The 23,085-nt window shown below is 62.9% G+C and overlaps 2 protein-coding genes and 1 long non-coding RNA gene across 6 annotated transcripts; 2 read left to right on the top strand and 1 right to left on the bottom strand.

Annotated features, from left to right (window-relative positions):
- The first annotated feature begins 361 nt into the window (after positions 1–361).
- RING1 (ring finger protein 1) lies at positions 362–6,673 on the top strand. Its single transcript, XM_030475471.1, has 6 exons — positions 362–574; positions 1,597–1,757; positions 2,443–2,658; positions 3,904–4,239; positions 5,532–5,697; positions 5,784–6,673. The coding sequence occupies exons 1-6, from the start codon at positions 497–499 to the stop codon at positions 5,883–5,885; spliced, it is 1,059 nt and encodes a 352-aa protein (XP_030331331.1). The 5' UTR covers positions 362–496; the 3' UTR covers positions 5,886–6,673.
- On the bottom strand, positions 6,662–21,553 carry VPS52 (VPS52 subunit of GARP complex). 4 transcript variants are annotated; one of them, XM_030475469.1, is made up of 20 exons: positions 21,516–21,553; positions 21,289–21,391; positions 20,601–20,653; positions 19,913–19,988; positions 19,750–19,817; positions 19,489–19,634; positions 17,530–17,680; positions 17,351–17,451; positions 17,130–17,262; positions 14,399–14,456; positions 13,216–13,349; positions 11,186–11,341; positions 10,972–11,090; positions 9,470–9,593; positions 7,820–7,915; positions 7,637–7,744; positions 7,466–7,531; positions 7,245–7,356; positions 7,032–7,150; positions 6,662–6,945 (listed from the first exon to the last, which is right to left on the bottom strand). In XM_030475469.1, exons 1-20 carry the CDS (start codon positions 21,543–21,545, stop codon positions 6,799–6,801), a joined length of 2,100 nt encoding a protein of 699 aa, XP_030331329.1. In that variant the 5' UTR covers positions 21,546–21,553; the 3' UTR covers positions 6,662–6,798. The 4 variants fall into 4 exon arrangements, 3 of the variants coding, with proteins under 3 accessions (XP_030331329.1, XP_030331327.1, XP_030331328.1); XM_030475467.1 differs by having other exon boundaries at positions 19,489–19,665; positions 19,751–19,817; XM_030475468.1 differs by having other exon boundaries at positions 10,972–11,087; positions 19,489–19,665; positions 19,751–19,817.
- LOC115603542 lies at positions 21,516–23,079 on the top strand. The gene is made up of 3 exons (XR_003989898.1): positions 21,516–21,621; positions 21,818–22,171; positions 22,236–23,079. It is a non-coding gene; the product is annotated as an uncharacterized LOC115603542 (long non-coding RNA).
- The last annotated feature ends 6 nt before the right edge of the window (positions 23,080–23,085 follow it).

Raw genomic sequence — 23,085 nt, 5'->3', positions numbered from 1 at the left:
AGGAGAACCGGGGGAGACCGAGCGGGCCCCGGGCGGACGCTAGGACCTGGCGGGGCGGGAGGTGCCTCCTTGGCCCCGCCCCTCGTTGACCACGCCCGTCACCGTTTGACCGCGCCCCCTCCCCTCTTTGACCACGCCTCCTTTAACCTGGCCCATAGCTGGTTGACCACGCCCCCTTTTGACCACGCCTACAGCCGCTTGACCACGCCCCCTCCCCTCTTGGCCACGCCCCCTCAGTTTGGCCGCTCTCATCCCGTGGCCACGCCCCCTCCCTCTTGCCCACACCCTCTCCGTTCCCCCATTGGCCCAGCCCCGCCTCTCTCACCCTATTGGCTCCCATGAGGCCAATCCGCGCGGGCCGGAAGTGACGCTCTCCGCAGGCGCCGGCCGCCGAGCTCGGGTAGCGGCGGGAGCGGCCGCGGGGGGGCCCCGCTCGGAGCCGCGGCACGATCGTGCCCGGAGGGTCCGTGTCCGTCCCCGTCCCCCCGCCCCGGCCATGGCCGCGCCCGCGAACGCGCAGAGCGCCACCAAGACGTGGGAGCTGAGCCTGTACGAGCTGCACCGCACCCCGCAGGTACCGGGGGGGAGCGGGGAGGGACCGGAGCCGGGGGGGGGGAGCTCCCGTCACCCCGCGCTGGGGACAGCGGCAACGGGGGGGCCGTGAGGGCACAACCCCGCTGAGACCCTCCGTGTCCACACGTGCAGCGGAGGGACCCCGCGTCCCCCTGCCCGCCACGGTGTCCCCATGTCCCCTATGGTGTCCCCAAGACCCCTATGCTGTCCCCATGGTGTCCCCACGGTGTCCCCAAGCCCCCCATGGTATCCCCAAGCCCCCCATGCAGTCCCCACGCTGTGCTCATGGTGTCCCCATATGCCCTATGCTGTCCCCATGGTGCCCCAAGCCCCCTGTGCTGTGCCCATAGTGTCCCCAAGCCCCCCATGGTGTCCCCATGGTGTCCCCAAGCCCCCCACACTGTGCCCACTGTGTCCCCATGGTGTCCCCAAGCCCCCCACACTGTGTCCACGGTGTCCCCATGGTGTCCCCAAGCCCCCCATGCTGTCCCCAAGCCCCCCATGTGGTCCCTAGGCTGTGCCCATGGTGTCCCCATATGCCCCATGCTGTCCCCATGGTGCCCCAAGCCCCCCAGGCTGTGCCCACGGTGTCCCCAAGCCCCCCACACTGTGCCCGTGGTGTCCCCAAGCCCCCCATGGTGTCCTCATGGTTCCCCAAGCCCCCCACGCTGTGCCCATGTCCCCCATGGTGTCCCCAAGCCCCCTGTGCGGTCCCCACGCTGTGCCCATGGTGTCCCCAAGCCCCCTGTGCTGTGCCCGTGTGGTCCTCATGATGTCCCCAAGCCCCCTATGGTGTCCCCATGGTGCCCCAAGCCCCCCACACTGTGCCCATAGTGTCCCCAAGCCCCCCATGCTGTGCCTATGTGGTCCCCATGGTGTCCCAAGCCCCCCCAATGGTGTCCCCGCGGTGTCCCCAAGCCCCCCACACTGTGCTCATAGTGTCCCCAAGCCCTCTATGCTGTGCCTATGTGGTCCCCGCGGTGCCCCAAGCCCCCCAGTGGTGTCCCCGCGGTGTCCCCGCAGGAGGCGATCATGGACGGGACGGAGATCGCGGTGTCCCCGCGCAGCCTGCACAGCGAGCTCATGTGCCCCATCTGCCTGGACATGCTCAAGAACACCATGACCACCAAGGAGTGTCTGCACCGCTTCTGCTCCGACTGCATCGTCACCGCGCTGCGCAGCGGGTGCCCCAGCGCCCCCATCGCGGCCCCATCCTGCCCCCATCCTGTCCCCATGTCCCCCCACAGTGTCTCCATGGTGTCCCTATAGTGTCCCTATGTCCTCATGTCCCCCTCAGTGTCCCCACGGTGTTTCCAAGTCCCCATGGTGTCCCCCAGTCCCCATGGTGTCCCTATGTCCTCACGTCCACCATGGTGTCCCCCTCGGTGTCCCCATGGTGTCCCCATGTCCCCCATGGTGTCCCCATGTCCCCCATGGTGTCCCCATGTCCCCCTTGGTGTCTCCATGCTGTCCCCAAGTCCCCATGGTGTCCCTATGTCCTCACGTCCACCATGGTGTCCCCATCATGTCCTCATGGTTTCCCCATATCCCCACAGTGTCTGCATGTCCCCCTTGGTGTCCCCACGTCCCCCATGGTGTCCCCATGTCCCCCATGTTGTCCCTATGGTGTCCCCATGTCTTCATGTCCCCCATGGTGTCCCCAAGTCCTCCATGGTGTCCCCATGTCTTCATGTCCCCCATGGTGTCCCTATGATATCCCCATGTCCTCATGTCCCCCATGGTGTCCCCAAGTCCCCCATGGTGTCCCTGTGGTGTCCCCAACCCCCCCCAGCCCCACGTCCCCACTCACGGTTGTCCCCCCTCCCGCGGTGCCCCCCGTGCTCAGCCTCTCTCTCGCGCTGATTCCAGGAACAAGGAATGCCCGACGTGCCGCAAGAAGCTGGTTTCCAAACGCTCCCTGCGGCCGGATCCCAACTTCGACGCTTTGATCTCCAAGATCTACCCGAGCCGGGATGAGTACGAGGCGCACCAGGACCGCGTCCTGGCCAAGCTCAGCCGCCTGCACAACCAGCAGGCCCTGAGCAGCAGCATCGAGGAGGGCCTCAAGATGCAGGCCATGCACAGGTGGGAGCCGCAGCATTCCCGTGGGATCCAGCCCGCAGCATTCCCGTGGGATCCAGAGCTCCTCCTCCAGCCGGGGGGCGGCCTCAGGGTGGCGGGGGGGTGGCGGCTGCAGGGGAGCCGGCTCTGGGATGGGTGGATGGGAACCTTGGGGCGGTTGGAGGATGGGTTTTGAGGGGGGAAAACCGGGATAACGGGATATAAGGAAGGAATATTTGGCGCTGAGGCCTTAAGGTCCATGGAGAGGTTTAAGGTTGGGTTGGGCACAGCTTGGAGCGATCCGCTTGGATCAAGGCTGTCCTTGATCCTGTGGGTGGGTTCCTCCAAATTCCCATTGGAATAGCCCCGAATTTCATTGGGATTCACTTAAGTCCCTTTGGGATCCCCCCAAATTCCCCCTGGGATCCATCCCAGCTCCGGATCGCCCTCGCTGAGGGTGTCCCCAGCGCGTTGGGGTGATGCTGGGTGCCAGGGCTGAGCGGGGGCAGCTCCAGGCGGGGTTATCGGGATGGGTGGGATCCTGATGGTGACTTGGGGCTGGATTTGGGCGGGAAACCGGGATCTGGGGCTTTAGGGAAGGAACGTTCCCCCCTGAGGGCACAACGAGGCTGCCCCGAGCGCCAGGGAGAGCCTGAGGCTCGGGATGGACGCGGCGCGGATCGATCCGCTCCAGCCCCATCCCCACGTCCCATATGCCCATATCCCACACCCCATATCTCATATCCCACACCCAACATCCCATACCCCATACCCTGCACCCCATACCCTGCACCCCATACCCTGCACCCCATACCCTGCACCCCTACCCTATGTCCCCTACTCCATATCCCATACCCCAAACCCCATATATCATATCCCATACCCCAAACCCCATATCCCAAACCCCATATCCCATACTCCAAACCCCATATCTCATATCCCATACCCCATACCCCACATCCCATACCCATATCCCATACCCTATACCCCACACCCCACATCCCATATCCCAAACCCCATATCTCATATCCCACATCCCATACCTCATATCCCATATCCCGTACCCCATGTCCTGTACCCCATGTCCCACACCCCGCACCCCACATCCCATACCTTGTATCCCACACCCCGTATCCCACACCCCACGTCCCACATCCCATACCCTGCATCCCATACCCCACATCCCATACTCCACACCCCTATCCCGCACCCCACACCCCATGTCCCGCACCCCGCACCCCCGTCACCCCCGCGGCCGTGCCCCGGCAGGGCGCAGCGGGTGCGGAAGCTGCAGCAGGAGTCGGACAACGCCACGTTCAGCGGGGGGGAGGACAACTGCGACGCGCGCTCGCACCTCAGCAGCGCCTCTGCCGCGGGGCACCCCGAGGCGGGCCCGTCCCGCAAACGCTCCCGCGCCTCCGACGACTCCGGCGCCGAGCCCGAGCCCGAGCCCGGCCCCGAGGGCGGCGGCGGCGGCGGCGGCGGCGGTGGCGGCGGCGGCGGCGGCAGCCCCGAGCCCGGCCCCGAGCCCGGCGCCAGCGAGATCGAGCTGGTGTTCAGGCCGCACCCCCTGCTGGTGGAGAAGGGCGAGTACTCGCAGACACGGTGAGAGCCGGCCCGGCTGCCTCCTGCCCCTGCTCCTGCTCCTGCCCCTGCCCCTCCTGCTCCTGCTGCCCCTGCTGCTGCCCCTGCCGCTCCTGCCCCTCCCCCTGCTGCTCCTGCCCCTGCTGCTCCTGCTCCTGCCCCTGCCCCTGCTGCCCCTGCTGCTCCTGCCCCTGCCCCTCCTGCTCCTGCTGCCCCTGCTGCTGCCCCTGCCGCTCCTGCCCCTGCCGCTCCTGCCCCTGCCGCTCCTGCCCCTGCCCCTGCTGCTCCTGCCCCTCCTGCCCCTGATCCTGCCCCTGCTGCCCCTGCTGCTCCTGCCCCTGCCCCTCCTGCTCCTGCTGCCCCTGCTGCTGCCCCTGCTGCCCCTGCTGCTGCCCCTGCTGCCCCTGCCCGTCCTGCCCCTGCTGCTCCTGCTCCTCCTGCCCCTGATCCTGCCCCTGCCCCTGATCCTGCCCCTGCTGCCCCTGCTGCTCCTGCCCCTGCCGCTCCTGCCCCTCCTGCCCCTGCCCCTGATCCTGCCCCTGCTGCCCCTGCCCATCCTGCCCCTGCTGCTCCTGCCCCTGCCCCTGCTCCTGTTCCTCCTGCTCCTGCCCCTCCTGCTCCTGCCCCTGCCCCTGCTCCTGTTCCTCCTGCTCCTGCCCCTCCTGCTCCTGCTCCTCCTGCTCCTGGCTGCCTCCTGCTCCCTCCTGCTCCTACTTCTCCTGCCTCCTACTCCTTGCTGTGCTTCCTGCTGCCTCCTGCTTCCTCCTACCTCCTCCTGCTTCCTGCTGCCTCGTCCTTTCTCCTACTTCCTGCTGCTCCCTCCTGCTTCCCGCTGCCTCCTCCTGCTGCTGCTGCTCCCTGCTGTGCTTCCCCTGCTTCCCGCTGCCTCCTCCTCTGCTTCCTGCTCCTCTTCCTGCTGCCTCCTTCTGCTTCCTTCTGCTTCCTTCTGCCTGCTCTGCTCCCTGCTGTGCTTCCTCCTCCTGCTCTGCCTCCTCTTGCTTCGTGCTGCTGCTTCCTGCTCCTCTTCCTCCTGCTTCCTGCTTCTTCTTGCTTCCTGCTCCTCTTCCTCCTGCTTCCTGCTTCTTCTTGCTTCCTGCTCCTCTTCCTGCTCCCTGCTCCACTTCCTCCTCTGCTTCCTCATTCCTGCTCCAAATTTCTGCTTCTCTTTCTCCTGCTCCAATTCGCGCTCCAATTTCTCCGCTTCCTGCTCCTTCCCTCCCCTCCTCTTTTCCTCTTTCCTCCCTCCCCCTTTGCTCTTCCCTTGCTTTCTCCGTCCCGTCGCGGTGTCCCCGGCGCTGACGGTGGCCCCGCAGGTACGTGAAGACCACGTCCAACGCCACCGTGGACCATCTCTCCAAGTACCTGGCGCTGCGCATCGCGCTGGAGGAGGCGCCGGGCGCCGAGGCGGCCGCGGGGCTGCAGGAGGTCAGCGAGAAGCAATACACCATCTACATCCCCACCAGCACCGGCGCCTTCACGGTACCGCCCCGGGGCACGGGGGGGGGGACACACAGGGCCCGGGGGGGGCGCTCAGGCTCACCCCACGGCCCTCCTGTGCCCCCCAGACCCTCAATGGCTCCCTCACGCTGGAGCTGGTCAATGAGAAGTACTGGAAGGTCAGCAAACCCCTGGAGCTCTACTACGCGCCCACCAAGGAGCAGAAGTAGGGGGGGTGTGTGCAAAGGACACCCCCAGGACCACAAACAGCCCCCCCCGGACACCCCCAGGACCAGGAAGATCCCCCTTGGGGTCCCCCCAAAGCGAATGGGGGGATGCTGAGGGGGTCCCAAAGGTGTTGCCATGGCACTGGGGGGGGGCGGTGGGTCCCTAAGGTGTTGCCATGGCACCGGGGGGATGCTGGGGGGGTCCCAAAGGTGTTGCCATGGCACTGGGGGGGGCAGTGGATCCCTAAGGTGTTGCCATGGCACCGGGGGGATACTGGGGGGGGGATATGGGGCATGGGGGGGGGTTCCCCAGTGCCCTACAGAGGGTAAAGTGCCCCCCCCCCCCCCAAGGGAAGGGGGACCCCCCCCAGTTTAAAAGGGGAAGGGGGTAGTTGTGTCCTGCTCCCCCCCATATCTGTACTGGGAAAGGGGGGGAATGGGATGTTCCCTCTATATCCATACGGGGGGGAGGGGGCGGTTACAAAACTCCATAGGATTTGGGGTGTCCCACCCCCAGTTTGGGACTGGGGGGGGGGGGCCCAAAAGGGGTTTTGGTGCCCCCCACCATCCTCTTTCCCCCCCATAGCATCAATGGGACAGCACCTTCTGCCCTTCACCCCCTGCCCAAAGGGGGGGACATCAGGTTGTCACCACACGGGGGGGACACCCCCCACCCCTTTGACCCCCAAAACCCCCCTTGGATCCCCCTGAAACCCCACTTTAACCCCCCCACAACCCCCCTTCGACCCCCCCCATTCCACAATAAAGCATCACTTGGGTGCCCTGTGGTACCTGGTGGCCTTTATCCATGCGCAGGGATGGGGACAGAGGGGTCTGGGGGGGGGGACAAAGGGGTCTGGGGGGGCCGGGGGGGCCCGGCGACGTTGGGGCCAGGCAGAGGGACCCCCAGAGCCCCTCAGAAGTTGGGTTTGTGCTTCTTGAGCTCCACCATGAGGTGATGGATGTTGATGAGCTCGGCGCGGGCGGGCAGGGAGCGCAGCGGCGGCTGCGCCAGCACCTTGTGGAACCGGTGGTAATACTGGATCAACTGGGTCAGCGCTCCCTACGGGAATGCCGGGAAGGGGTTGGGATCCCCGCTTCGATCCCTTCGGGATATCCCCCCCCCCCCATCGGGAAGGGGAGCCCGACCTGGATGATGCCGGTGCCGTTCTTGAAGTTGCTGAAGGAGCGCATCACGTCCTGGCTCAGCGCCTCCACCGAGCTCTTCCATGTGCTGGAGAAGCCTCGAGCCAGCTGGGTCACCCTAGCTGGGATCAAAGGGGGGGGGCACAAAGGTGAGGACCCCCCCCCAGAGCAATGGGGGGGACCCCAAAATCCAGGGGGGGGTCCCCAAGTTGTCACCTTCCTCCCCACGGAGCCGCTCCAACTGCCCCTTCTCCAGCAGCGCCTCGGCCTCCTTCACAAAGGCGATCATGCCTCCGAACGGGGGGGACAGCAGCTCCTCAATGAATTCCTATGGGAAAAGTAGGGGGGGGGGGGATCCCAACTCTCCACAGCCCCACAATGAAGGGGGGGGAACCCCTAAAGTGAAAAGGGGACCCCAAAAAGTGAGGGGCGCTCACTTGGGTGCGCGCAGAGAGGAGCTGCTGGAATCCTTCCACCTCTTTGCTCTCCTCCACCGCCCGCTCCTGAAGTTGGGATAAAGGGATGGGAACACCAACACCCCCCCCATTTTGGGGGTGCCCCCTTCAATTTTGGGGTGTCCCGAAGGGGTTTGGGGGGGGGGTTTTTACCATGAGGACCCCCAACATCATGTCGTAGTTGTTGATGAGGAAGATGAGCTGCTCCTTGCGGGAGGAGAACTCGGCTGCGACGCGGAGCACGAAGTTCTCCACCTCCACCTACAACGGGGGGGTCCCGTCAGCTCGGGAGCCCCAACGGCTTCGGGGGGGGTCCCCAAAGTGTGTCCCCGTTACCTGGAGCTGCCCCAGCAGCGCGTTGGTCTTCTCGTTGGGGAAGGTCTGGTTGATGCTGACGATGGCGGAGGAGAACTCGGCGTAACGGCGCGTGATCTAAGGGGGTTTGGGGGTCACCAAAGGGGTTTTGGGGCCACCAAAGGGGGTTTTGGGGTCACTAAGGGGGTTCTGGGGCCATCAAAGGGGGTTTTGGGGTCACTAAGGGGGTTTTGGGGTCTCCAAAGGGGTTTTGGGGCAATTAAAGTGGGTTCTGAGGCCACTAAAGGCGGTTTTGGGGCCACTAAAGCGGGTTTTGGGGTCTCCAAAGGGGTTTGGGTTCACCAAAGGGGTTTTGGGGTCACTAAGGGGGTTTTGGGGTCACTAAAGGGGGTTTTGGAGTCTCCAAAGGGGTTTTGGGGTCACCAAAGGGGTTTTTGGGGCCACCAAAAGGGTTTTGGGGTCACTAAAGTGAGTTTTGGGGCCATCAAAAGGGGTTTTGGGCCACTAAAGGGGGTTTTGGGGCCACTAAAGGGGGTTTTGGGGTCTCCAAAGGGGTTTGGGGGTCAGTAAAGTGAGTTTTGAGGCCACTAAAGGCGGTTTTGGGGTCACTGAAGGGGGTTTTGAGGCCACCAAATGGGTTTTGGGGTCAACAAAGGGGTTTTTGGGGCCACCAAAAGGGTTTTGGCATCACTAAAGTGAGTTTTGGGGCCATCAGAGGGGGTTTTGGGGCCACAAAAGGGGTTTTGGGGTCACTAAAAGGGGTTTTCGGGCCCCCACAGGGGGTTTTGGGGCCCCCAAAGGGGGGTTTGGGGTCGCTAATGTGAGTTTTGGAGCCATCAAAGGGGGTTTTGGGGTCTCCAAAGGAGTTTTGGGGCCATTAAAGTGGGTTTTGAGGCCACTAAAGGGAGTTTTGGGGCCATCGAAGGGGGTTTTGGAGCCATCGAAGGGGTTTTGGGGCCACCAAAGGGGTTTTGGGGCCATCAAAGGGGTTTTGGGGCCACCAAAGGGGTTTTGGGGTCCTTCAGGGGTGTTCAGGGTCCCGGGGGGGTGTTTGGGGTCCCTGGGGGGTGTTCGGGGTCCCTGGGGGGTGTTTGGGGTCCCTAAGGGGGTGTTTGGGTTCCCAGGGGTGCTCGGGGTCCCTGGGGGGTGTTTGGGGCCCTCCAAAGGGGGTGTTTGGGGTCCCTGGGGGTGTTTTGGGGTCCCAGGGGGTGTTTGGGGTCCCCCAAAGAGGGTGCTCAGGGTCCCTGGGGGGTGTTTGGGGTCCCTGGGGGGTGCTCGGGGTCCCGGGGGGGTGTTCGGGGTGCCGGGGGGGTGTTTGGGTCCCAGGGGGGTGTTCGGGGTGCCGGGGGGGGTGTTTGGGGTCCCGGGGGGGTGTTCGGGGTGCCGGGAGGGGTGTTTGGGGTCCCGGGGGGGTGTTCAGGGTCCCGGGGGGGTGTTTGGGTCCCTGGGGGGGTGTTTGGGGTCCCCAAAGGGAGTGTTTGGGGTCCCTGGGGGGGTGTTCGGGGTCCTGGGGGGGTGTTTGGGGTCCCTGGGGGGTGTTTGGGGTCCGGGGGGGGTGCTCTGGGTACCTGGGGGGTGCTTGGGGTCCCTGGGGGGGTGTTCGGGGTCCCTGGGGGGGTGTTTGGGGCCCCCCAAAGGGGGTGTTTGGGTTCCCGGGGGGGCCGCGCTCACGTAGTGGGGGCGCGTGTCGAGGCAGCCCAGGCGCTGCGGGTCGGTGCCCTGGATGCTCTGGATGTGCAGCTCCAGGATGAGCTCGAAGCGCGGCCACAGCAGCTCCAGCAGCGTGTCCCAGTACCTGCGGGGCAGCGAGGGCTGGGGGGCTTCCCGCTGGGGCTGCGGGTCCTCGGGGGGCTGGGGGGTCCCTTATGGGTTTGGGGGGTTCTGTATGGGTTTGGGGGGGGTCTTTATGGATTTGGGGGGGGTCTTTATGGATTATGGGGGGGTTCTTTATGGATTTAGGGGGGTTCTTTATGGATTTGGGGGGTTCTTCATGGATTTGGGGGGGTTCTTTATGGATTATGGGGGGGTTCTTTATGGATTTAGGGGGGTTCTTTATGGATTTGGGGGGGTCTTCATGGATTTGGGGGGGTTCTTTATGGATTATGGGGGGGTTCTTTATGGATTTAGGGGGGTTCTTTATGGATTTGGGGGGGTCTTTATGGATTATGGGGGGGTTCTTTATGGATTTAGGGGGGTTCTTTATGGATTTGGGGGTGTTCTTTATGGATTTTGGGGAGTTCTTTATGGATTTGGGGGTGTTCTTTATGGATTATGGGGGGGTTCTTTATGGATTATGGGGGGGTTCTTTATGGATTTAGGGGGGTTCTTTATGGATTTGGGGAGTTCTTTATGGATTATGGGGAGGTTTTTATGGATGTAGGGGGGTTCTTTATGGATTTGGGGGTGTTCTTTATGGATTTGGGGGTGTTCTTTATGGATTTTGGTGAGTTCTTTATGGATTTAGGGGGTTCTTTATGGATTACGGCGGGGTTCTTTATGGATTTAGGGGGGGTTCTTTATGGATTTGGGGGCGTTCTGTATGGGCTTGGGGGGTTCTTTATGGGTTTGGGGGGTTCTTTATGGATTTGGGGGCGTTCTGTATGGATTTGGGGGGTTCTTTATGGATTTAGGATGAGTTCCTTATGGATTTAGGGGGATTCCTTATGGATTTGGGGGGGTTCCTTATGGATTTGGGGGGTTCTTTATGTATTTTGGGGGCTTCTTTATGGATTTGGGGGCGTTCTTTATGGATTATGGAGAGGTTCTTTATGGATGTAGGGGGATTCTTTATGGATTTGGGGGGTTCTTTATGGATTTAGACAGGTTCTTTATGGATTTGGAGAGTTCCTTATGGATTTGGGGGGTTCTTTATGGATTTGGGGGGGGTCTTTATGGATTTAGGGGGGTTCTTTATGGGTTTGGGAGCATTCTTTCTGGATTTGGGGGGTTCTGGTGAGGTTTGGGGGGTTCTAGCGGGATTTGGGGGTGTTCTTTATGGATTTTAGGTAGTTCTTTCTGGATTTGGGGGGTTCTGGCAGGATTTGGGGTGTTCTGGCGGCGTTTGGGGGGTTCTGGCGGGGTTTGGGGGGTTCTGGCAGGATTTGGGGGGTTCCGGCGGGGTTTGGGGGGTTCCGGTGGGGTTTGGGGGGGGGGGGGGGTCTTTGGGATCTGACCTCTCCACGGCCGGGACGTTCCTCTTGGCCATGATGCTGCGGAAGCGCAGCACGATGTGGATGCAGAGGAACACGGCGATGCCGTCGTAGCAGGCGCTCACGTACGTGTCCATGTGCTTCTGCGGCCACGCACGGGGGGGCTGGAGCCAGCGCGGCCCCAACCCCCCCCCCGGGCCCCCCACCCCCCCCCCCCCAAACCCCCCCGGGGACCCACCAGGAACATGGCCAAGGTCTTGCCCATGACGGCGTTGAAGAGCTCCTGGGCGCTGGGCCCCGCCACCATGAAGAAGTCGCAGAGGAAGAGGTATTCCCGGCAGGAATTGTCCAGCAGAGCGTAGTGCTGGCTGCGGAACAGCGACTCGAACGGGTACTGCGGAGAGAACCCCAAAACCAGCTTCAGGACACCCCGAAATGCCTCTTCTGGACCTAAAAGCCCTCTTGGGGAACCCAAAAACCTTCTCCTGGACCCCAAAATGCCTCCTGTTGACCCCAAAAGGCCTCTTTTGGACCCAAACCCCCTCTTTTGGACCCAAAAACCCTCTTGTAGACACCCAAAACCTTCTTCTGGCCCAAAAAACCTTCTTCTGGACCCAAAAAACCTTCTGCTGGACCCAAAAACCTTCTCGTAGAGACCAAAAACCTTCTTACAGACCCAAACCCCCTGTTCTAGAACCCCAAAACCCTCTTCTGGACTCAAAACCCATCTTGTAGACCCAAAAATCCTCTTCTAGAACCCAAAAACCCTCTTGTACACCCCAAAACCTTCTTCTGGACCCAAAACCTTCTTGTTGACCCCCAAAACCCTCGTTGACCCCCAAAACCCTCTTGTAGAACCCAAAAACCTTCTTCTGGACCCAAAATCCTTCCAGACCCAGAAACTCTCTTGTAGAGGCCCAAAACCTTCTTCTGCCCCCTAAAAATCCTCCTCTAGAACCCAAAAACTTTCTTCTGAACCCCAAAACCCCTCTTGTGGACCCCAAAAACCTTCTTCTGGGCTTCAAAAACCGTCTTGTGGAACCCAAAACCCTTCTTGTGGACCCCAGAAACCTTCTTCTGGCCCCATAAACCCTCATGGTGACCCCAAAACCCCACTTGTGGACCCCCAAAACCCGCTTGTAGAACCAAAAAACCTTCTTCTGGCCCCCAAAACCTTCTCCTGGACTCCAAAAATGCTTTTGTGGAACCCAAAACCCTTCTTCTGGCCCCATAAACCCTCTTGTTGACCCCCAAAAACCGTCTTGTGGACCCCAAAAACCTTCTTCTGGCCCCATGAACCCTCTTGTAGAACCCAAAACCCTCTTGTGGACCACAGAAACCTTCTTGTGGCCCCAGAAACCTTCTTGTGGCCCCATAAACCCTCTTGTGGACCCCAAAACCCTTCTTCTAGCTCCATAAACCCTCTTGTTGACCCCCAAAAACCCACTTGTGGACCCCATAAACCCTCTTGTAGAACCCCAAAAACCTTCTTCTGGCCCCCAAACCCCTTCTTGTAGACCCCCAACCCCCTCTTTGGGCCCCACAAACCCCGTTGGAGAGCCCCCAACCCCCTCTTTGGGCCCCACAACCCCCGTTGGAGACCCCCAAAACCCCTCTTTGGGCCCCACAAACCCTGTCGGAGACCCCCAACCCCCTCTTTGGGCCCCCCAACCCCCGTTGGAGACCCCCCAACCCCCTCTTTGGGCCCCACAAACCCCGTTGGAGACCCCCAAAACCCCTCTTTGGGCCCCCCAACCCCCGTTGCAGACCCCCCAGCCCCTCTTTGGGCCCCCCAACCCCCGTTGCAGACCCCCAAAGCCCCTCTTTGGGCCCCCCAACCCCTGTTGGAGACCCCCAAAACCCCTCTTTGGGCCCCCCAACCCCCGTTGCAGACCCCCCCAGCCCCTCTTTGGGCCCCCCAACCCCTGTTGGAGACCCCCCAAAACCCCTCTTTGGGCCCCCCAACCCCCGTTGCAGACCCCCCAGCCCCTCTTTGGGCCCCCCAACCCCCGTTGCAGACCCCCCAGCCCCTCTTTGGGCCCCCCAACCCCCGTTGCAGACCCCCCCAGCCCCTCTTTGGGCCCCCCCCCCCCGTTGCAGACCCCCCCGGCCCCTCCTTGGGCCCCCCACCCCCGTTGCAGACCCCCCAAGCCCCTCTTCGGGCCCCCCAAGCCCCGTTGCAGACCCCCCAATCCCCTCTTTGGGCCCCACAAACCCCGTTGCAGACCCCCCCAGCCCCTCTTTGGGCCCCCCACCCCCGTTGCAGACCCTGGTGTCGCTGCGCTGGGCCGCGTGGGGCACGAGCACGGGTGCCTCGAGCTCGGCGGCGCCGATGACGCCGCCGCGGTTGCCGAGCGTGAACACGGTGTTGCGGCTGCGCAGCGACGGCTTCGAGAAGAACCGTGCGGGGGTCAAGGGGCCTCAGCACACAGCACCCGCCACGGGGACCCAGCACCCAACGGGGACCCAGCACCCGCCACGGGCACACAGCACCCAACAGGGACCCAGCACCCAATAGGGACCCAGCACCCAACGGGGACCCAATACCCAACATGGGCACACAGCACCCAACGGGGACCCAGCACCCAACGGGGACCCAGCACCCGCCACGGGCACGCAGCACCCAACAGGGACCCAGCACCCAACAGGGACCCAATACCCAACATAGGCACGCAGCACCCAACAGGGACCCAGCACCCACCATGGGCACACAGCACCCAACAGGAACCCAGCACTCGCCACGGGCACGCAGCACCCAACGGGGACCCAGCACCCAACAGGGACCCAATACCCAACATAGGCACGCAGCACCCAACAGGGACCCAGCACCCAACAGGGACCCAATACCCAACATAGGCACGCAGCACCCAACAGGGACCCAGCACCCAATGGGGACCCAGCACCCACCATGGGCACACAGCACCCAACAGGGACCCAGCACCCGCCACGGGCACGCAGCACCCAACGGGGACCCAGCACCCAACAGGGACCCAGCACCCGCCACGGGCACGCAACACCCAACAGGGACCCAGCACCCAACATGGGCACGCAGCACCCAACGGGGACCCAGCACCCAACAGGGACCCAGCACCCGCCACGGGCACGCAACACCCGACAGGGACCCAGCACCCAACATGGGCACACAGCACCCAACATGGGCACACAGCACCCAACAGGGACCCAGCACCCAACAGGGACCCAGCACCCAACATGGGCACGCAGCACCCAACAGGGAGCCAGCACCCGCCATGGGCACACAGCACCCAACAGGGAGCCAGCACCCAACCTGGACCCGGACACCCAACACGGTCCCAACACCCAACATGGACCCAAACACCCAACGGGAACCCAACACCCAACATGGGCCCAAAATGGGCCCAAACCATCCCAAAATGCACCCAAAGCACCCAAGAAGGGCCCAGAGCCCCGGGGTGCCCCCGGCTCAGGATATCCTTCCTGGCCGTGTCCTCCACGCCCATGAGATCGTCCTTCTCCGCCACCTCCTCGTACTGAAACGGCAACGGGGTGAGCCCCAAACCTGCCCCTGCACCCCAAAACTGCCCCAAACCTGCCCCTGCACCCCAAAACTGCCCCAAACCAGCCCCTGCACCCCAAAACTGCCCCAAACCAGCCCCTGCACCCCAAAACTGCCCCAAACCAGCCCCTGCACCCCAAAACCAGCCCCAAACCAGCCCCAAACCAGCGCCTGCACCCCAAAACTGCCCCAAACCAGCCCAAACCCAGCCCCTGCACCCCAAAACTGCCCCAAACCAGCCCCTGCACCCCAAACCAGCCCAAACCCAGCCCCTGCACCCCAAACCAGCCCCTGCACCCCAAACCAGCCCCTGCACCCCAAACCCAGCCCCTGCACCCCAAAACCAGCCCCTGCACCCCAAACCAGCCCCTGCACCCCAAACCAGGCCCTGCACCCCAAACCAGCCCCTGCACCCCAAAACTGCCCCAAACCAGCCCAAACCAGCCCCCGCACCCCAAACCAGCCCCTGCACCCCAAAACTGCCCCAAACCAGCCCCTGCACCCCAAAACCAGCCCCTGCATCCCAAACCAGCGCCTGCACCCCAAACCCAGCCTCTGCACCCCAAACCCAGCCCCTGCACCCCAAACCAGCGCCTGCACCCCAAAACCAGCCCCTGCACCCCAAACCAGCGCCTGCACCCCAAAACCAGCCCCCGCACCCCAAACCCAGCCCCTGCACCCCAAACCAGCCCCCGCACCCCAAACCCAGCCCCTGCACCCCAAACCAGCCCCTGCACCCCAAACCAGCCCCCGCACCCCAAACCCAGCCCCCGCACCCCAAACCAGCCCCTGCACCCCAAACCAGCCCCAAACCAGCCCCTGCACCCCAAACCAGCCCCTGCATCCCAAAACCAGCCCCTGCACCCCAAACCAGCGCCTGCACCCCAAACCCAGCCCCTGCACCCCAAACCCAGCCCCTGCACCCCAAACCAGCCCCTGCACCCCAAACCAGCCCCTGCACCCCAAACCCAGCCCAAAACCAGCCCCTGCACCCCAAACCAGCCCCTGCACCCCAAACCCAGCCCCTGCACCCCAAACCAGCCCCTGCACCCCAAACCCAGCCCCAAACCAGCCCCTGCACCCCAAACCCAGCCCCTGCACCCCAAAACCAGCCCCTGCACCCCAAACCCAGCCCAAAACCAGCCCCTGCACCCCAAACCAGCCCCTGCACCCCAAACCCAGCCCCTGCACCCCAAAACCAGCCCCTGCACCCCAAACCAGCCACAAACCAGCCCCAAACCAGCCCCTGCACCCCAAACCCAGCCCCTGCACCCCAAACCCAGCCCCTGCACCCCAAACCAGCCCCTGCACCCCAAACCAGCCCAAAACCAGCCCCTGCACCCCAAAACCAGCCCCTGCACCCCAAACCAGCCCAAAACCACCCCCTGCACCCCAAAACCAGCCCCTGCACCCCAAACCAGCGCCTGCACCCCAAACCCAGCCCCTGCACCCCAAACCAGCCCAAACCCAGCCCCTGCACCCCAAAACCAGCCCAAAACCAGCCCCTGCACCCCAAAACCAGCCCCTGCACCCCAAACCCAGCCCAAAACCAGCCCCTGCACCCCAAAACCAGCCCAAAACCAGCCCCTGCACCCCAAAACCAGCCCCTGCACCCCAAACCAGCCCCTGCACCCCAAACCCAGCCCCTGCACCCCAAAACCACCTCAAAACCACCCCCAGTGCCCCAAAACCACCTCAAAACCACCCCCAGCACCCCAAAACCACCTCAAAACCAGCCCAAAACCACCCCCAGCACTCCAAAACCAGCAGCTGCACCCCAAAACCACCCCAATACCAGCACCAGCACCCCAAACCCAGCACCCTCAGCACCCCAAAACCACCCCCAGCACCCCAAACCCACCCCAATACCAGCACCAACACCCCAAAACCAGCACCCTCAGCACCCCAAAACCAGCCCAAAACCACCCCCAGCACCCCAAACCCAGCACCCTCAGCGCCCCAAAACCAGTCCCAGCACCCCAAAACCAGCTCAAAACAACCCCCAGTGCCCCAAAACCAGCCCAAAGCAACTCCCAGCACCCCAAAACCAGCACCTGCACCCCAAAATCACCTCCAGCACCCCAAAACCACCCCAAAACCAACACCTGCACCCCAAAACCACCCCAAAACCATCCCCAGTGCCCCAAACCCACCCCAATACCAGCACCAGCACCCCAAACCCAGCACCCTCAGCACCCCAAAACCACCCCCAGTGCCCCAAACCCACCCCAATACCACCCCAGCACCCCAAAACCAGCACCCTCAGCACCCCAAAACCACCCCCAGTGCCCCAAACCCACCCCAATACCACCCCAGCACCCCAAAACCAGCACCCTCAGCACCCCAAAACCACCCCCAGTGCCCCAAACCCACCCCAATACCACCCCAGCACCCCAAACCCAGCACCCTCAGCACCCCAAAACCACTCCCAGCACCCCAAAACCACCCCAGCACCCCAAACCCACCCCAATACCACCCCAGCACCCCAAACCCAGCACCCTCAGCGCCCCAAAACCACCCCCAGCACCCCAAACCCACCCCAATACCAGCACCAGCACCCCAAACCCAGCACCCTCAGCGCCCCAAAACCACCCCCAGCACCCCAAACCCCCCCAGCACCCCAAACCCCGACCCCCGCCGGGCCCACCTGGATCTTCATGAGGCGGCTGGTGTAGGACTTGAAGTAGGAGAGGTAGATCTTGCTCATGGTGTCCACGTACTGCTCCCGCAGCTCCTGCGCCACCGTGCGCTCGTTGCCCAGCAGGAACTGGTAGAAGAACCTACCCCCGGCGATGGGAAACTTGGGGTGACCCCAACCCACGTCCCTGCACCCCGATTGTCCCCCCAAAACCCCCCCCGAGAGCCCACCTGTACTTCAGCAGCGTGTTCTGAGGGATCTGGTAGTTGGTCATGGGCTTGCGGAAGGAGTAGATCTTCTGCAGCACGAAGTCGCGGATCTTGGTGACGGCCTTTGGGGGGACAAAGAGGTGGATTTGGGGGTCCTTTGGGTGCTGAGGGTCACCCATGGGTGCTGAGGTGGGGGTCACCTTGATCTTGAGCTTCTCCAGGATGTGCTGGACGTCGGCGCAGGCCACGGTCTCCCGGAACGCTTGTTCCTTCACGGAGTTGATCTTCCCGTTGAGCTCCTGAAGCTGCTCCAGGAACTCTGGTTCCGTCACTGGGGCTTCCAGGATGGTGCTGAGTAGGGACACGAATGGTTGGAGGGACCTTCCTGACCATCTAGGAGCTGGTTTCAGCCATAGGGTCATGGGATGGGTTTGGGTTGGAAGGGATCTTGGAGACCATCGAGGTCTTGGTTTCCAACAAGGGACCATGAGGTGGAAGCAGGGACTTGGTTTCACCCATAGCACCCTTGGATCATGGAATGGGTGGGATGAAAGGACCTTCAAGGTTATCCAGGACCTGGTTTCAGCCATAGCATCATGGAATGGGTTGGGTTGGAGAATCCTTTAAGGTCATCCAGGTCCTGAGCTTCAGTTGGGCGTCCCAAGGAGGGACCATGTGATGGGAGCGGGGACCTTGAAGTTCACCCAGCTCCAACCCAACCCTCTCCATGATTCGATGATTCCATGATGCCCCCCTGAAAACCAACATCTAAACGGCCTTAAAGGTGCCTCCACCCCAACCCATTGCATAGTCCTGACTGAAACCAGGCCCAAAATGGCCTTTAAGGTCCATCCAACCCAACCCACTCCATGACCTCATGATCCTCTGGGTGCAACCAGGTCCCAGCTCCCACCTTATGGGCCCCTATTGACAACCAAGACTTGGATGGTCTTAAAGATGCCTCCAACGCAACCGCACTCCACGACGGGTGAACTCAGGTCTCTGCTCCATCTTTGGCTCATCCAAAACCTTGATGGGCTTCAAGGTTCTTCCAACCCAGCCCTCTCCATGATCCTATGGGTGAAGCCACCTCCCTGCTCCCATCTTTTGGGCTCTTGCTGAAGCCCAAGACCTAAATGGTCATGAAAGTTCTTCCAACCCATCCCATGACCCTGTGGGTGAAACCAAGCTCTAGATGACCTTGAAAGTTCTTCCATCTCAACAAACTCCATGATCCTATGGGTGAAACCATCTCCGTATTCCCACCTTAGCGCCTCTTGCTGAAGCCCAAGACCTAAACGGTCATGAAGGTCCTTCCAACCCATTCCATGACCCCATGGGTGAAACCAGGCTCTAGATGATCTCAGAAGTTCCTCCAACCCATCCCACTTCATGATCCCATGTGTGAAACCTGCTCCCTGCTCGTGTCTTATGATCTCTTGCTAAAACCCAAGACCTAAATGATCATGAAGATCCTTCTAACTCATCCCATGACCCCATCGGTGAAACCAGCTTGTAGGTAACCTTAAAATTTCCTCCAACCCAACTCTCTCCATGATGCTATGGCTGAAACCACCTCCCTGCTCCCATCTTATGGTCTCTTGTTGAACCCCAAGACCTAAATGGTCATGAAGGTGCTTCCAACCCATTCCACGACCCTACGGGTGACACCAGGCTCTAGATGACCTTGAAACCTTCTCCAACCCAATGCTCTCCATGATGCTATGGGTGAAACCACCTCCCTGCTCCCATTTTATGGCCCCTTGTTGAACCCCAACAGTTACATGGTCATGAAGGTGCTTCCAACCCATCCCATGACCCTATGGGTGAAACTAGGCTCTAGATGACCTTGAAAGCTCCTCCAACCCAACCCTTTCCATGATGCTATGGGTGAAACCTGTTCCTTGCTCCCGTCTTATGATCTCTTGTTGAAACCCAGGACCTAAATGGTCATGAAGGTCTTTCCAACCCATCCCACGACCCTATGGGTGAAACCAGGCTCTAGATGACTTTGAAGCTTTCTCCACCCCAGCCCCTCACCCTATGGGTGAAACCAACTCCACGACCCCCCCCAACCGAGGCTCAAGCCCCCATCCAACCCTTCCTGTCCCCCCCGGGCCCGGTGGCCCCACGCGTGGCCCCACGTGCCCCCGTCCCACCTGATCATGGCCCCGGGCACCACGAGCTCCTCCAGGAGCTGCCCCAGCTGCAGCCTGACGAGGCGGCGGTTCCGCAGCCGCAGGTTCATGGCCACCGACTGCTCCTGCAGCGTCCGGATCTCCGAGCTGATGCTGCTCAGGTCGCTCTGGAAGGAGCCCAACATCTGCTCCATGCGCGGGGGGGGGGGGGGGACCCGGTGAGGGGGGGCACCAGCAGGTGACAATGGGGGGGGCCACACGAGCGCTTTGGGGCGGCCTCACCTCCAGGATGGCGTCGCAGGCGGTGATCTGGTTGTGCAGGGACGCGATGTTCTCGCTCTCTTTGATGTCCACCGCGGGGTTAAGGGACAACGGGACGTGTTGGGGACACCGAGGGGACACTGGGGACCCCCCCCGGTGGTGGTCACCCCCCACGGAAGGATACAGTCGCGGATGGAGGCGCGTTCCACCCCCTGCAGCTCCAGCTCCACCTGCTTGGAGTATTGGCGCAGATCCACACCCTGAGGGGACAAAGTGGGGCTAGGGACAGGCTATGGGGCTGGGGACACGCTATGGGGCTGGGGACACGCTATGGGGCTGGGGACACGCTATGGGGCTGGGAACACGCTATGAGGCTGGGAACACGCTATGGGGCTGGGGACACGCTATGGGGCTGGGAGGACACGCCATGGGGCGGAGGGAGCATGTTATGAGACTGGGGACACACGCTATGGGGCAAGAGGGATATGCTATTGGGCAAGCACAATATGCTATGGGGCCGGGGAACACGCTGTGGGGCAAGGGGGGACATGCTATGGGGCATGGGGACAGGATATGAGCCTAGAGAACACGCTATGGGGCAGGGTGACAGGCTATGGTGAAAGGGGGACGTGCTATTGGGCAGACAAGACATGCTATGGGGCACGGAAACATGTGATGGGGCTGGGAACATGCTATGGGTCACAAAGAACACACTATGGGGCACAGAGCACATACTATGGGGCAGAGAAACAGGCTATGGGGTAGTGGGAACGTGCTATGGTGCAAGAGGAACATGCTATGAGGCAGGCATGACATGCTATGGGGCTGCAGGACACGCTATGGGGCACGAGCACACGCTATGGGGCACTCACTGTCTTCAGGGCCTCCTGCACCAGAGCGTCCTCCAGGTTGGCCTGAATGTGAACTGGGGGGGGCATGGGCAGGTTTGGGGGTGACACATGGGGGGTGGCCCCACATCACCCCCCAACTGCTCCTGTGCCCCCCAAAAACACCCCTTTGCCCCCCCCATGTCCCCTGTGCCCCCCATTGGGTGTGTGCTCCATATGATCCCTGCCCCCCTTCCCCCCATAACGTGCCCCCTCGCCCCATAGCGTGTCCCCCTGCCCCATAACGTGCCCTCCGTGTCCCATAGTGTGCCCCCCCGCCCCATAACATGTCCCCCCAGCCCCATAGTGTGTTCCCCCTGCCCCATAGCATATCCCCCAGCCCCATACCATGTCCCCCCAGCCCCATAGCGTATCCTCCTGCACCACAGCACGGCCCCCCAGCACCATAGGGTGTCCCCCCGCCCCACAGTGCTTCCCCCTGCCCCACAGCATGTCCTACCACCTCCATAGCGCTTCCCCCTGCCCCATAGCATATCGCCCCAGCCCCACAGCGTGTCCCCCCAGCCCCATAGCGCTTCTCCCTGCCCCACAGCATGTCCTACCAGCCCCATAGCGCTTCCCCCTGCCCCATACCATATCCCCCCAGCCCCATAGCGCTTCCCCCCGCCCCACAGCGTGCCCCCCCGCCCCACAGCGTGCCCCCCGGCCGCACCATCCACGTCCTCCAGCACCAGCTCGTCCCCCCCCAGCTCCAGCTCGGGGTCGGGGGGGCCGGGACCCAGCTCCGCCTCCAGCAGCGGCTCCGTCCCCCGGACCTGCGGCACAAGCGGCGCCTCAGCCCCTGCCCCGGGACCCCCCGAGGACCCCCCAGGACCCGCCGGAACCCCCCGGTCCCCGCTCGGGCCGCTCCGGTCCCCCCGCTCCCGGCCGCGGCCTCACCACCGCCGCCGCCATGTTGGCCGCCTCCATCCCGCCCCTCTTCCCGCCCAACGCGCTGACGTCACATCCGCCTTCTCCTTCCCGTCCCGGCTTGGCCGCAGCCATGGTGAGTATCTGGGCGCGCTGCATCCGGTGCCATCGGGGCTGCCGGGGGGCGCGATGGCGGCGGGGAACGGGGGGATCGGGAGGGGAAGGGGTGCGGGAGCGGCGCGGGGCGGGGATGGCGGCGGCGGGGGGGGCGGATGGCGGCGGGAAGCGGCGCGCCCCGCTCAGTGCCGCCGCCATGTCGGGCCCCGCCGCAGTCTCTCGTCATCCCGGAGAAGTTCCAGCACATCCTGCGCGTGCTCAACACCAACATCGACGGGAGGCGCAAGATCGCCTTCGCCATCACCGCCATCAAGGTGCGCCCCCGAGCGGGGACCCCCTTGTGGGTGATGGGGAGCCCTTATGGGTGCCAGGGATCCCCCCATGGGTGATAGACACCCTTTATGGGTGCCAGGGACCCCCGTATGGGTGCCAGGGACTCCCCTGTGGGTGATGGGCATCCCCCTTGGGGAGCAGGGACCCGCCTATGGGTGACAGGGACACCCTATGGGTGACAGGGACCCCTTATGGGTGATGGGGACCCCTTATGGGTGGCAGGGACCCCCCTATGGGTGATGGGGACTCCCCTTTGGGGGGTAGGGACACCCCTTATGGGTGCCAGGGACCCCCCTATAGCTGATGGGGACCTCCCCTTGGGGAGCAGGGACCTCCCTATGGGTGACAGGGACCCCCCCCCTTGGGGGGCAGGGACACCTTCTCCATGGGTGCAAGGGCTTCTTATGAGTGCCAGGGACCCCCCCTTGCCTGATAGACACTGCTTATGAGGGCAGGGACACCCCTGTGAGTGATTGGGACCCCCCCTTGGGGAGCAGGGACCCCCCTATGGGTGATGAGGACCCCCCCCTTGGGGAGCAGGGACCCCTTATGGGTGGCAGGGACACCCCTGTGGGTGACAGGGACCCCTTGTGGGTGACGGGGACCCCCCCTTGGGGAGCAGGGACCCCCCTATGGGTGATGGGGACCCCCCTATAGGTGCCAGGGACCCCACTATGGGTGCCAAGAATCCCTTATGGGTGGCAGGGAGCCCTCTATGGGTGATGGGGACCCCTTATGGGGGCAGGGACCCCCCTATGGGTGATGGGGACCCCCCTATAGGTGCCAGGGACCCCACTATGGGTGCCAAGAACCCCTTATGGGTGGCAGGGAGCCCTCTATGGGTGATGGGGACCCCTTATGGGGGCAGGGACCCCCTTATGGGTGACGGGGACCCCTTATGGGTTATGGGGACCCCTTATGGGGGCAGGGACCCCCTTATGGGTGACGGGGACCCCTTATGGGTTATGGGGACCCCTTATGGGGGCAGGGACCCCCTTATGGGTGACGGGGACCCCTTATGGGTTATGGGGACCCCTTATGGGGGCAGGGACCCCCTTATGGGTGACGGGGACCCCTTATGGGTGACGGGGACCCCTTATGGGTGGCAGGGATCCCCCTATGGGTGACGGGGACACCCGTATGGACGATG

Source organism: Strigops habroptila, unplaced genomic scaffold (assembly GCF_004027225.2).
Source record: "Strigops habroptila isolate Jane unplaced genomic scaffold, bStrHab1.2.pri NW_022045639.1_ctg1, whole genome shotgun sequence".
NCBI lineage: Eukaryota > Metazoa > Chordata > Aves > Psittaciformes > Psittacidae > Strigops > Strigops habroptila.
Note: the sequence above shows the minus strand (reverse complement) of the source record. Positions and strands in the feature narration are given on the sequence as shown.

Bases quoted from the DNA above. Each gene is read 5' to 3' on its own strand.
- RING1 (XM_030475471.1), top strand. From the start codon at position 497: ATGGCCGCGCCCGCGAACGCGCAGAGCGCCACCAAGACGTGGGAGCTG. The intron at 2,659-3,903 runs GTGGGAGCCGCA...GTGCCCCGGCAG, and splicing joins AAGATGCAGGCCATGCACAG to GGCGCAGCGGGTGCGGAAGC. The intron at 4,240-5,531 runs GTGAGAGCCGGC...GTGGCCCCGCAG, and splicing joins GGCGAGTACTCGCAGACACG to GTACGTGAAGACCACGTCCA.
- VPS52 (XM_030475467.1), bottom strand. From the start codon at position 21,545: ATGGAGGCGGCCAACATGGCGGCGGCGGTG. The intron at 11,342-13,215 runs GTCTGCAACGGG...TTCTCTCCGCAG, and splicing joins CCCAGCGCAGCGACACCAGG to TACCCGTTCGAGTCGCTGTT. The intron at 7,357-7,465 runs GTGAGCGCCCCT...CTTTTCCCATAG, and splicing joins TCCTCTCTGCGCGCACCCAA to GAATTCATTGAGGAGCTGCT.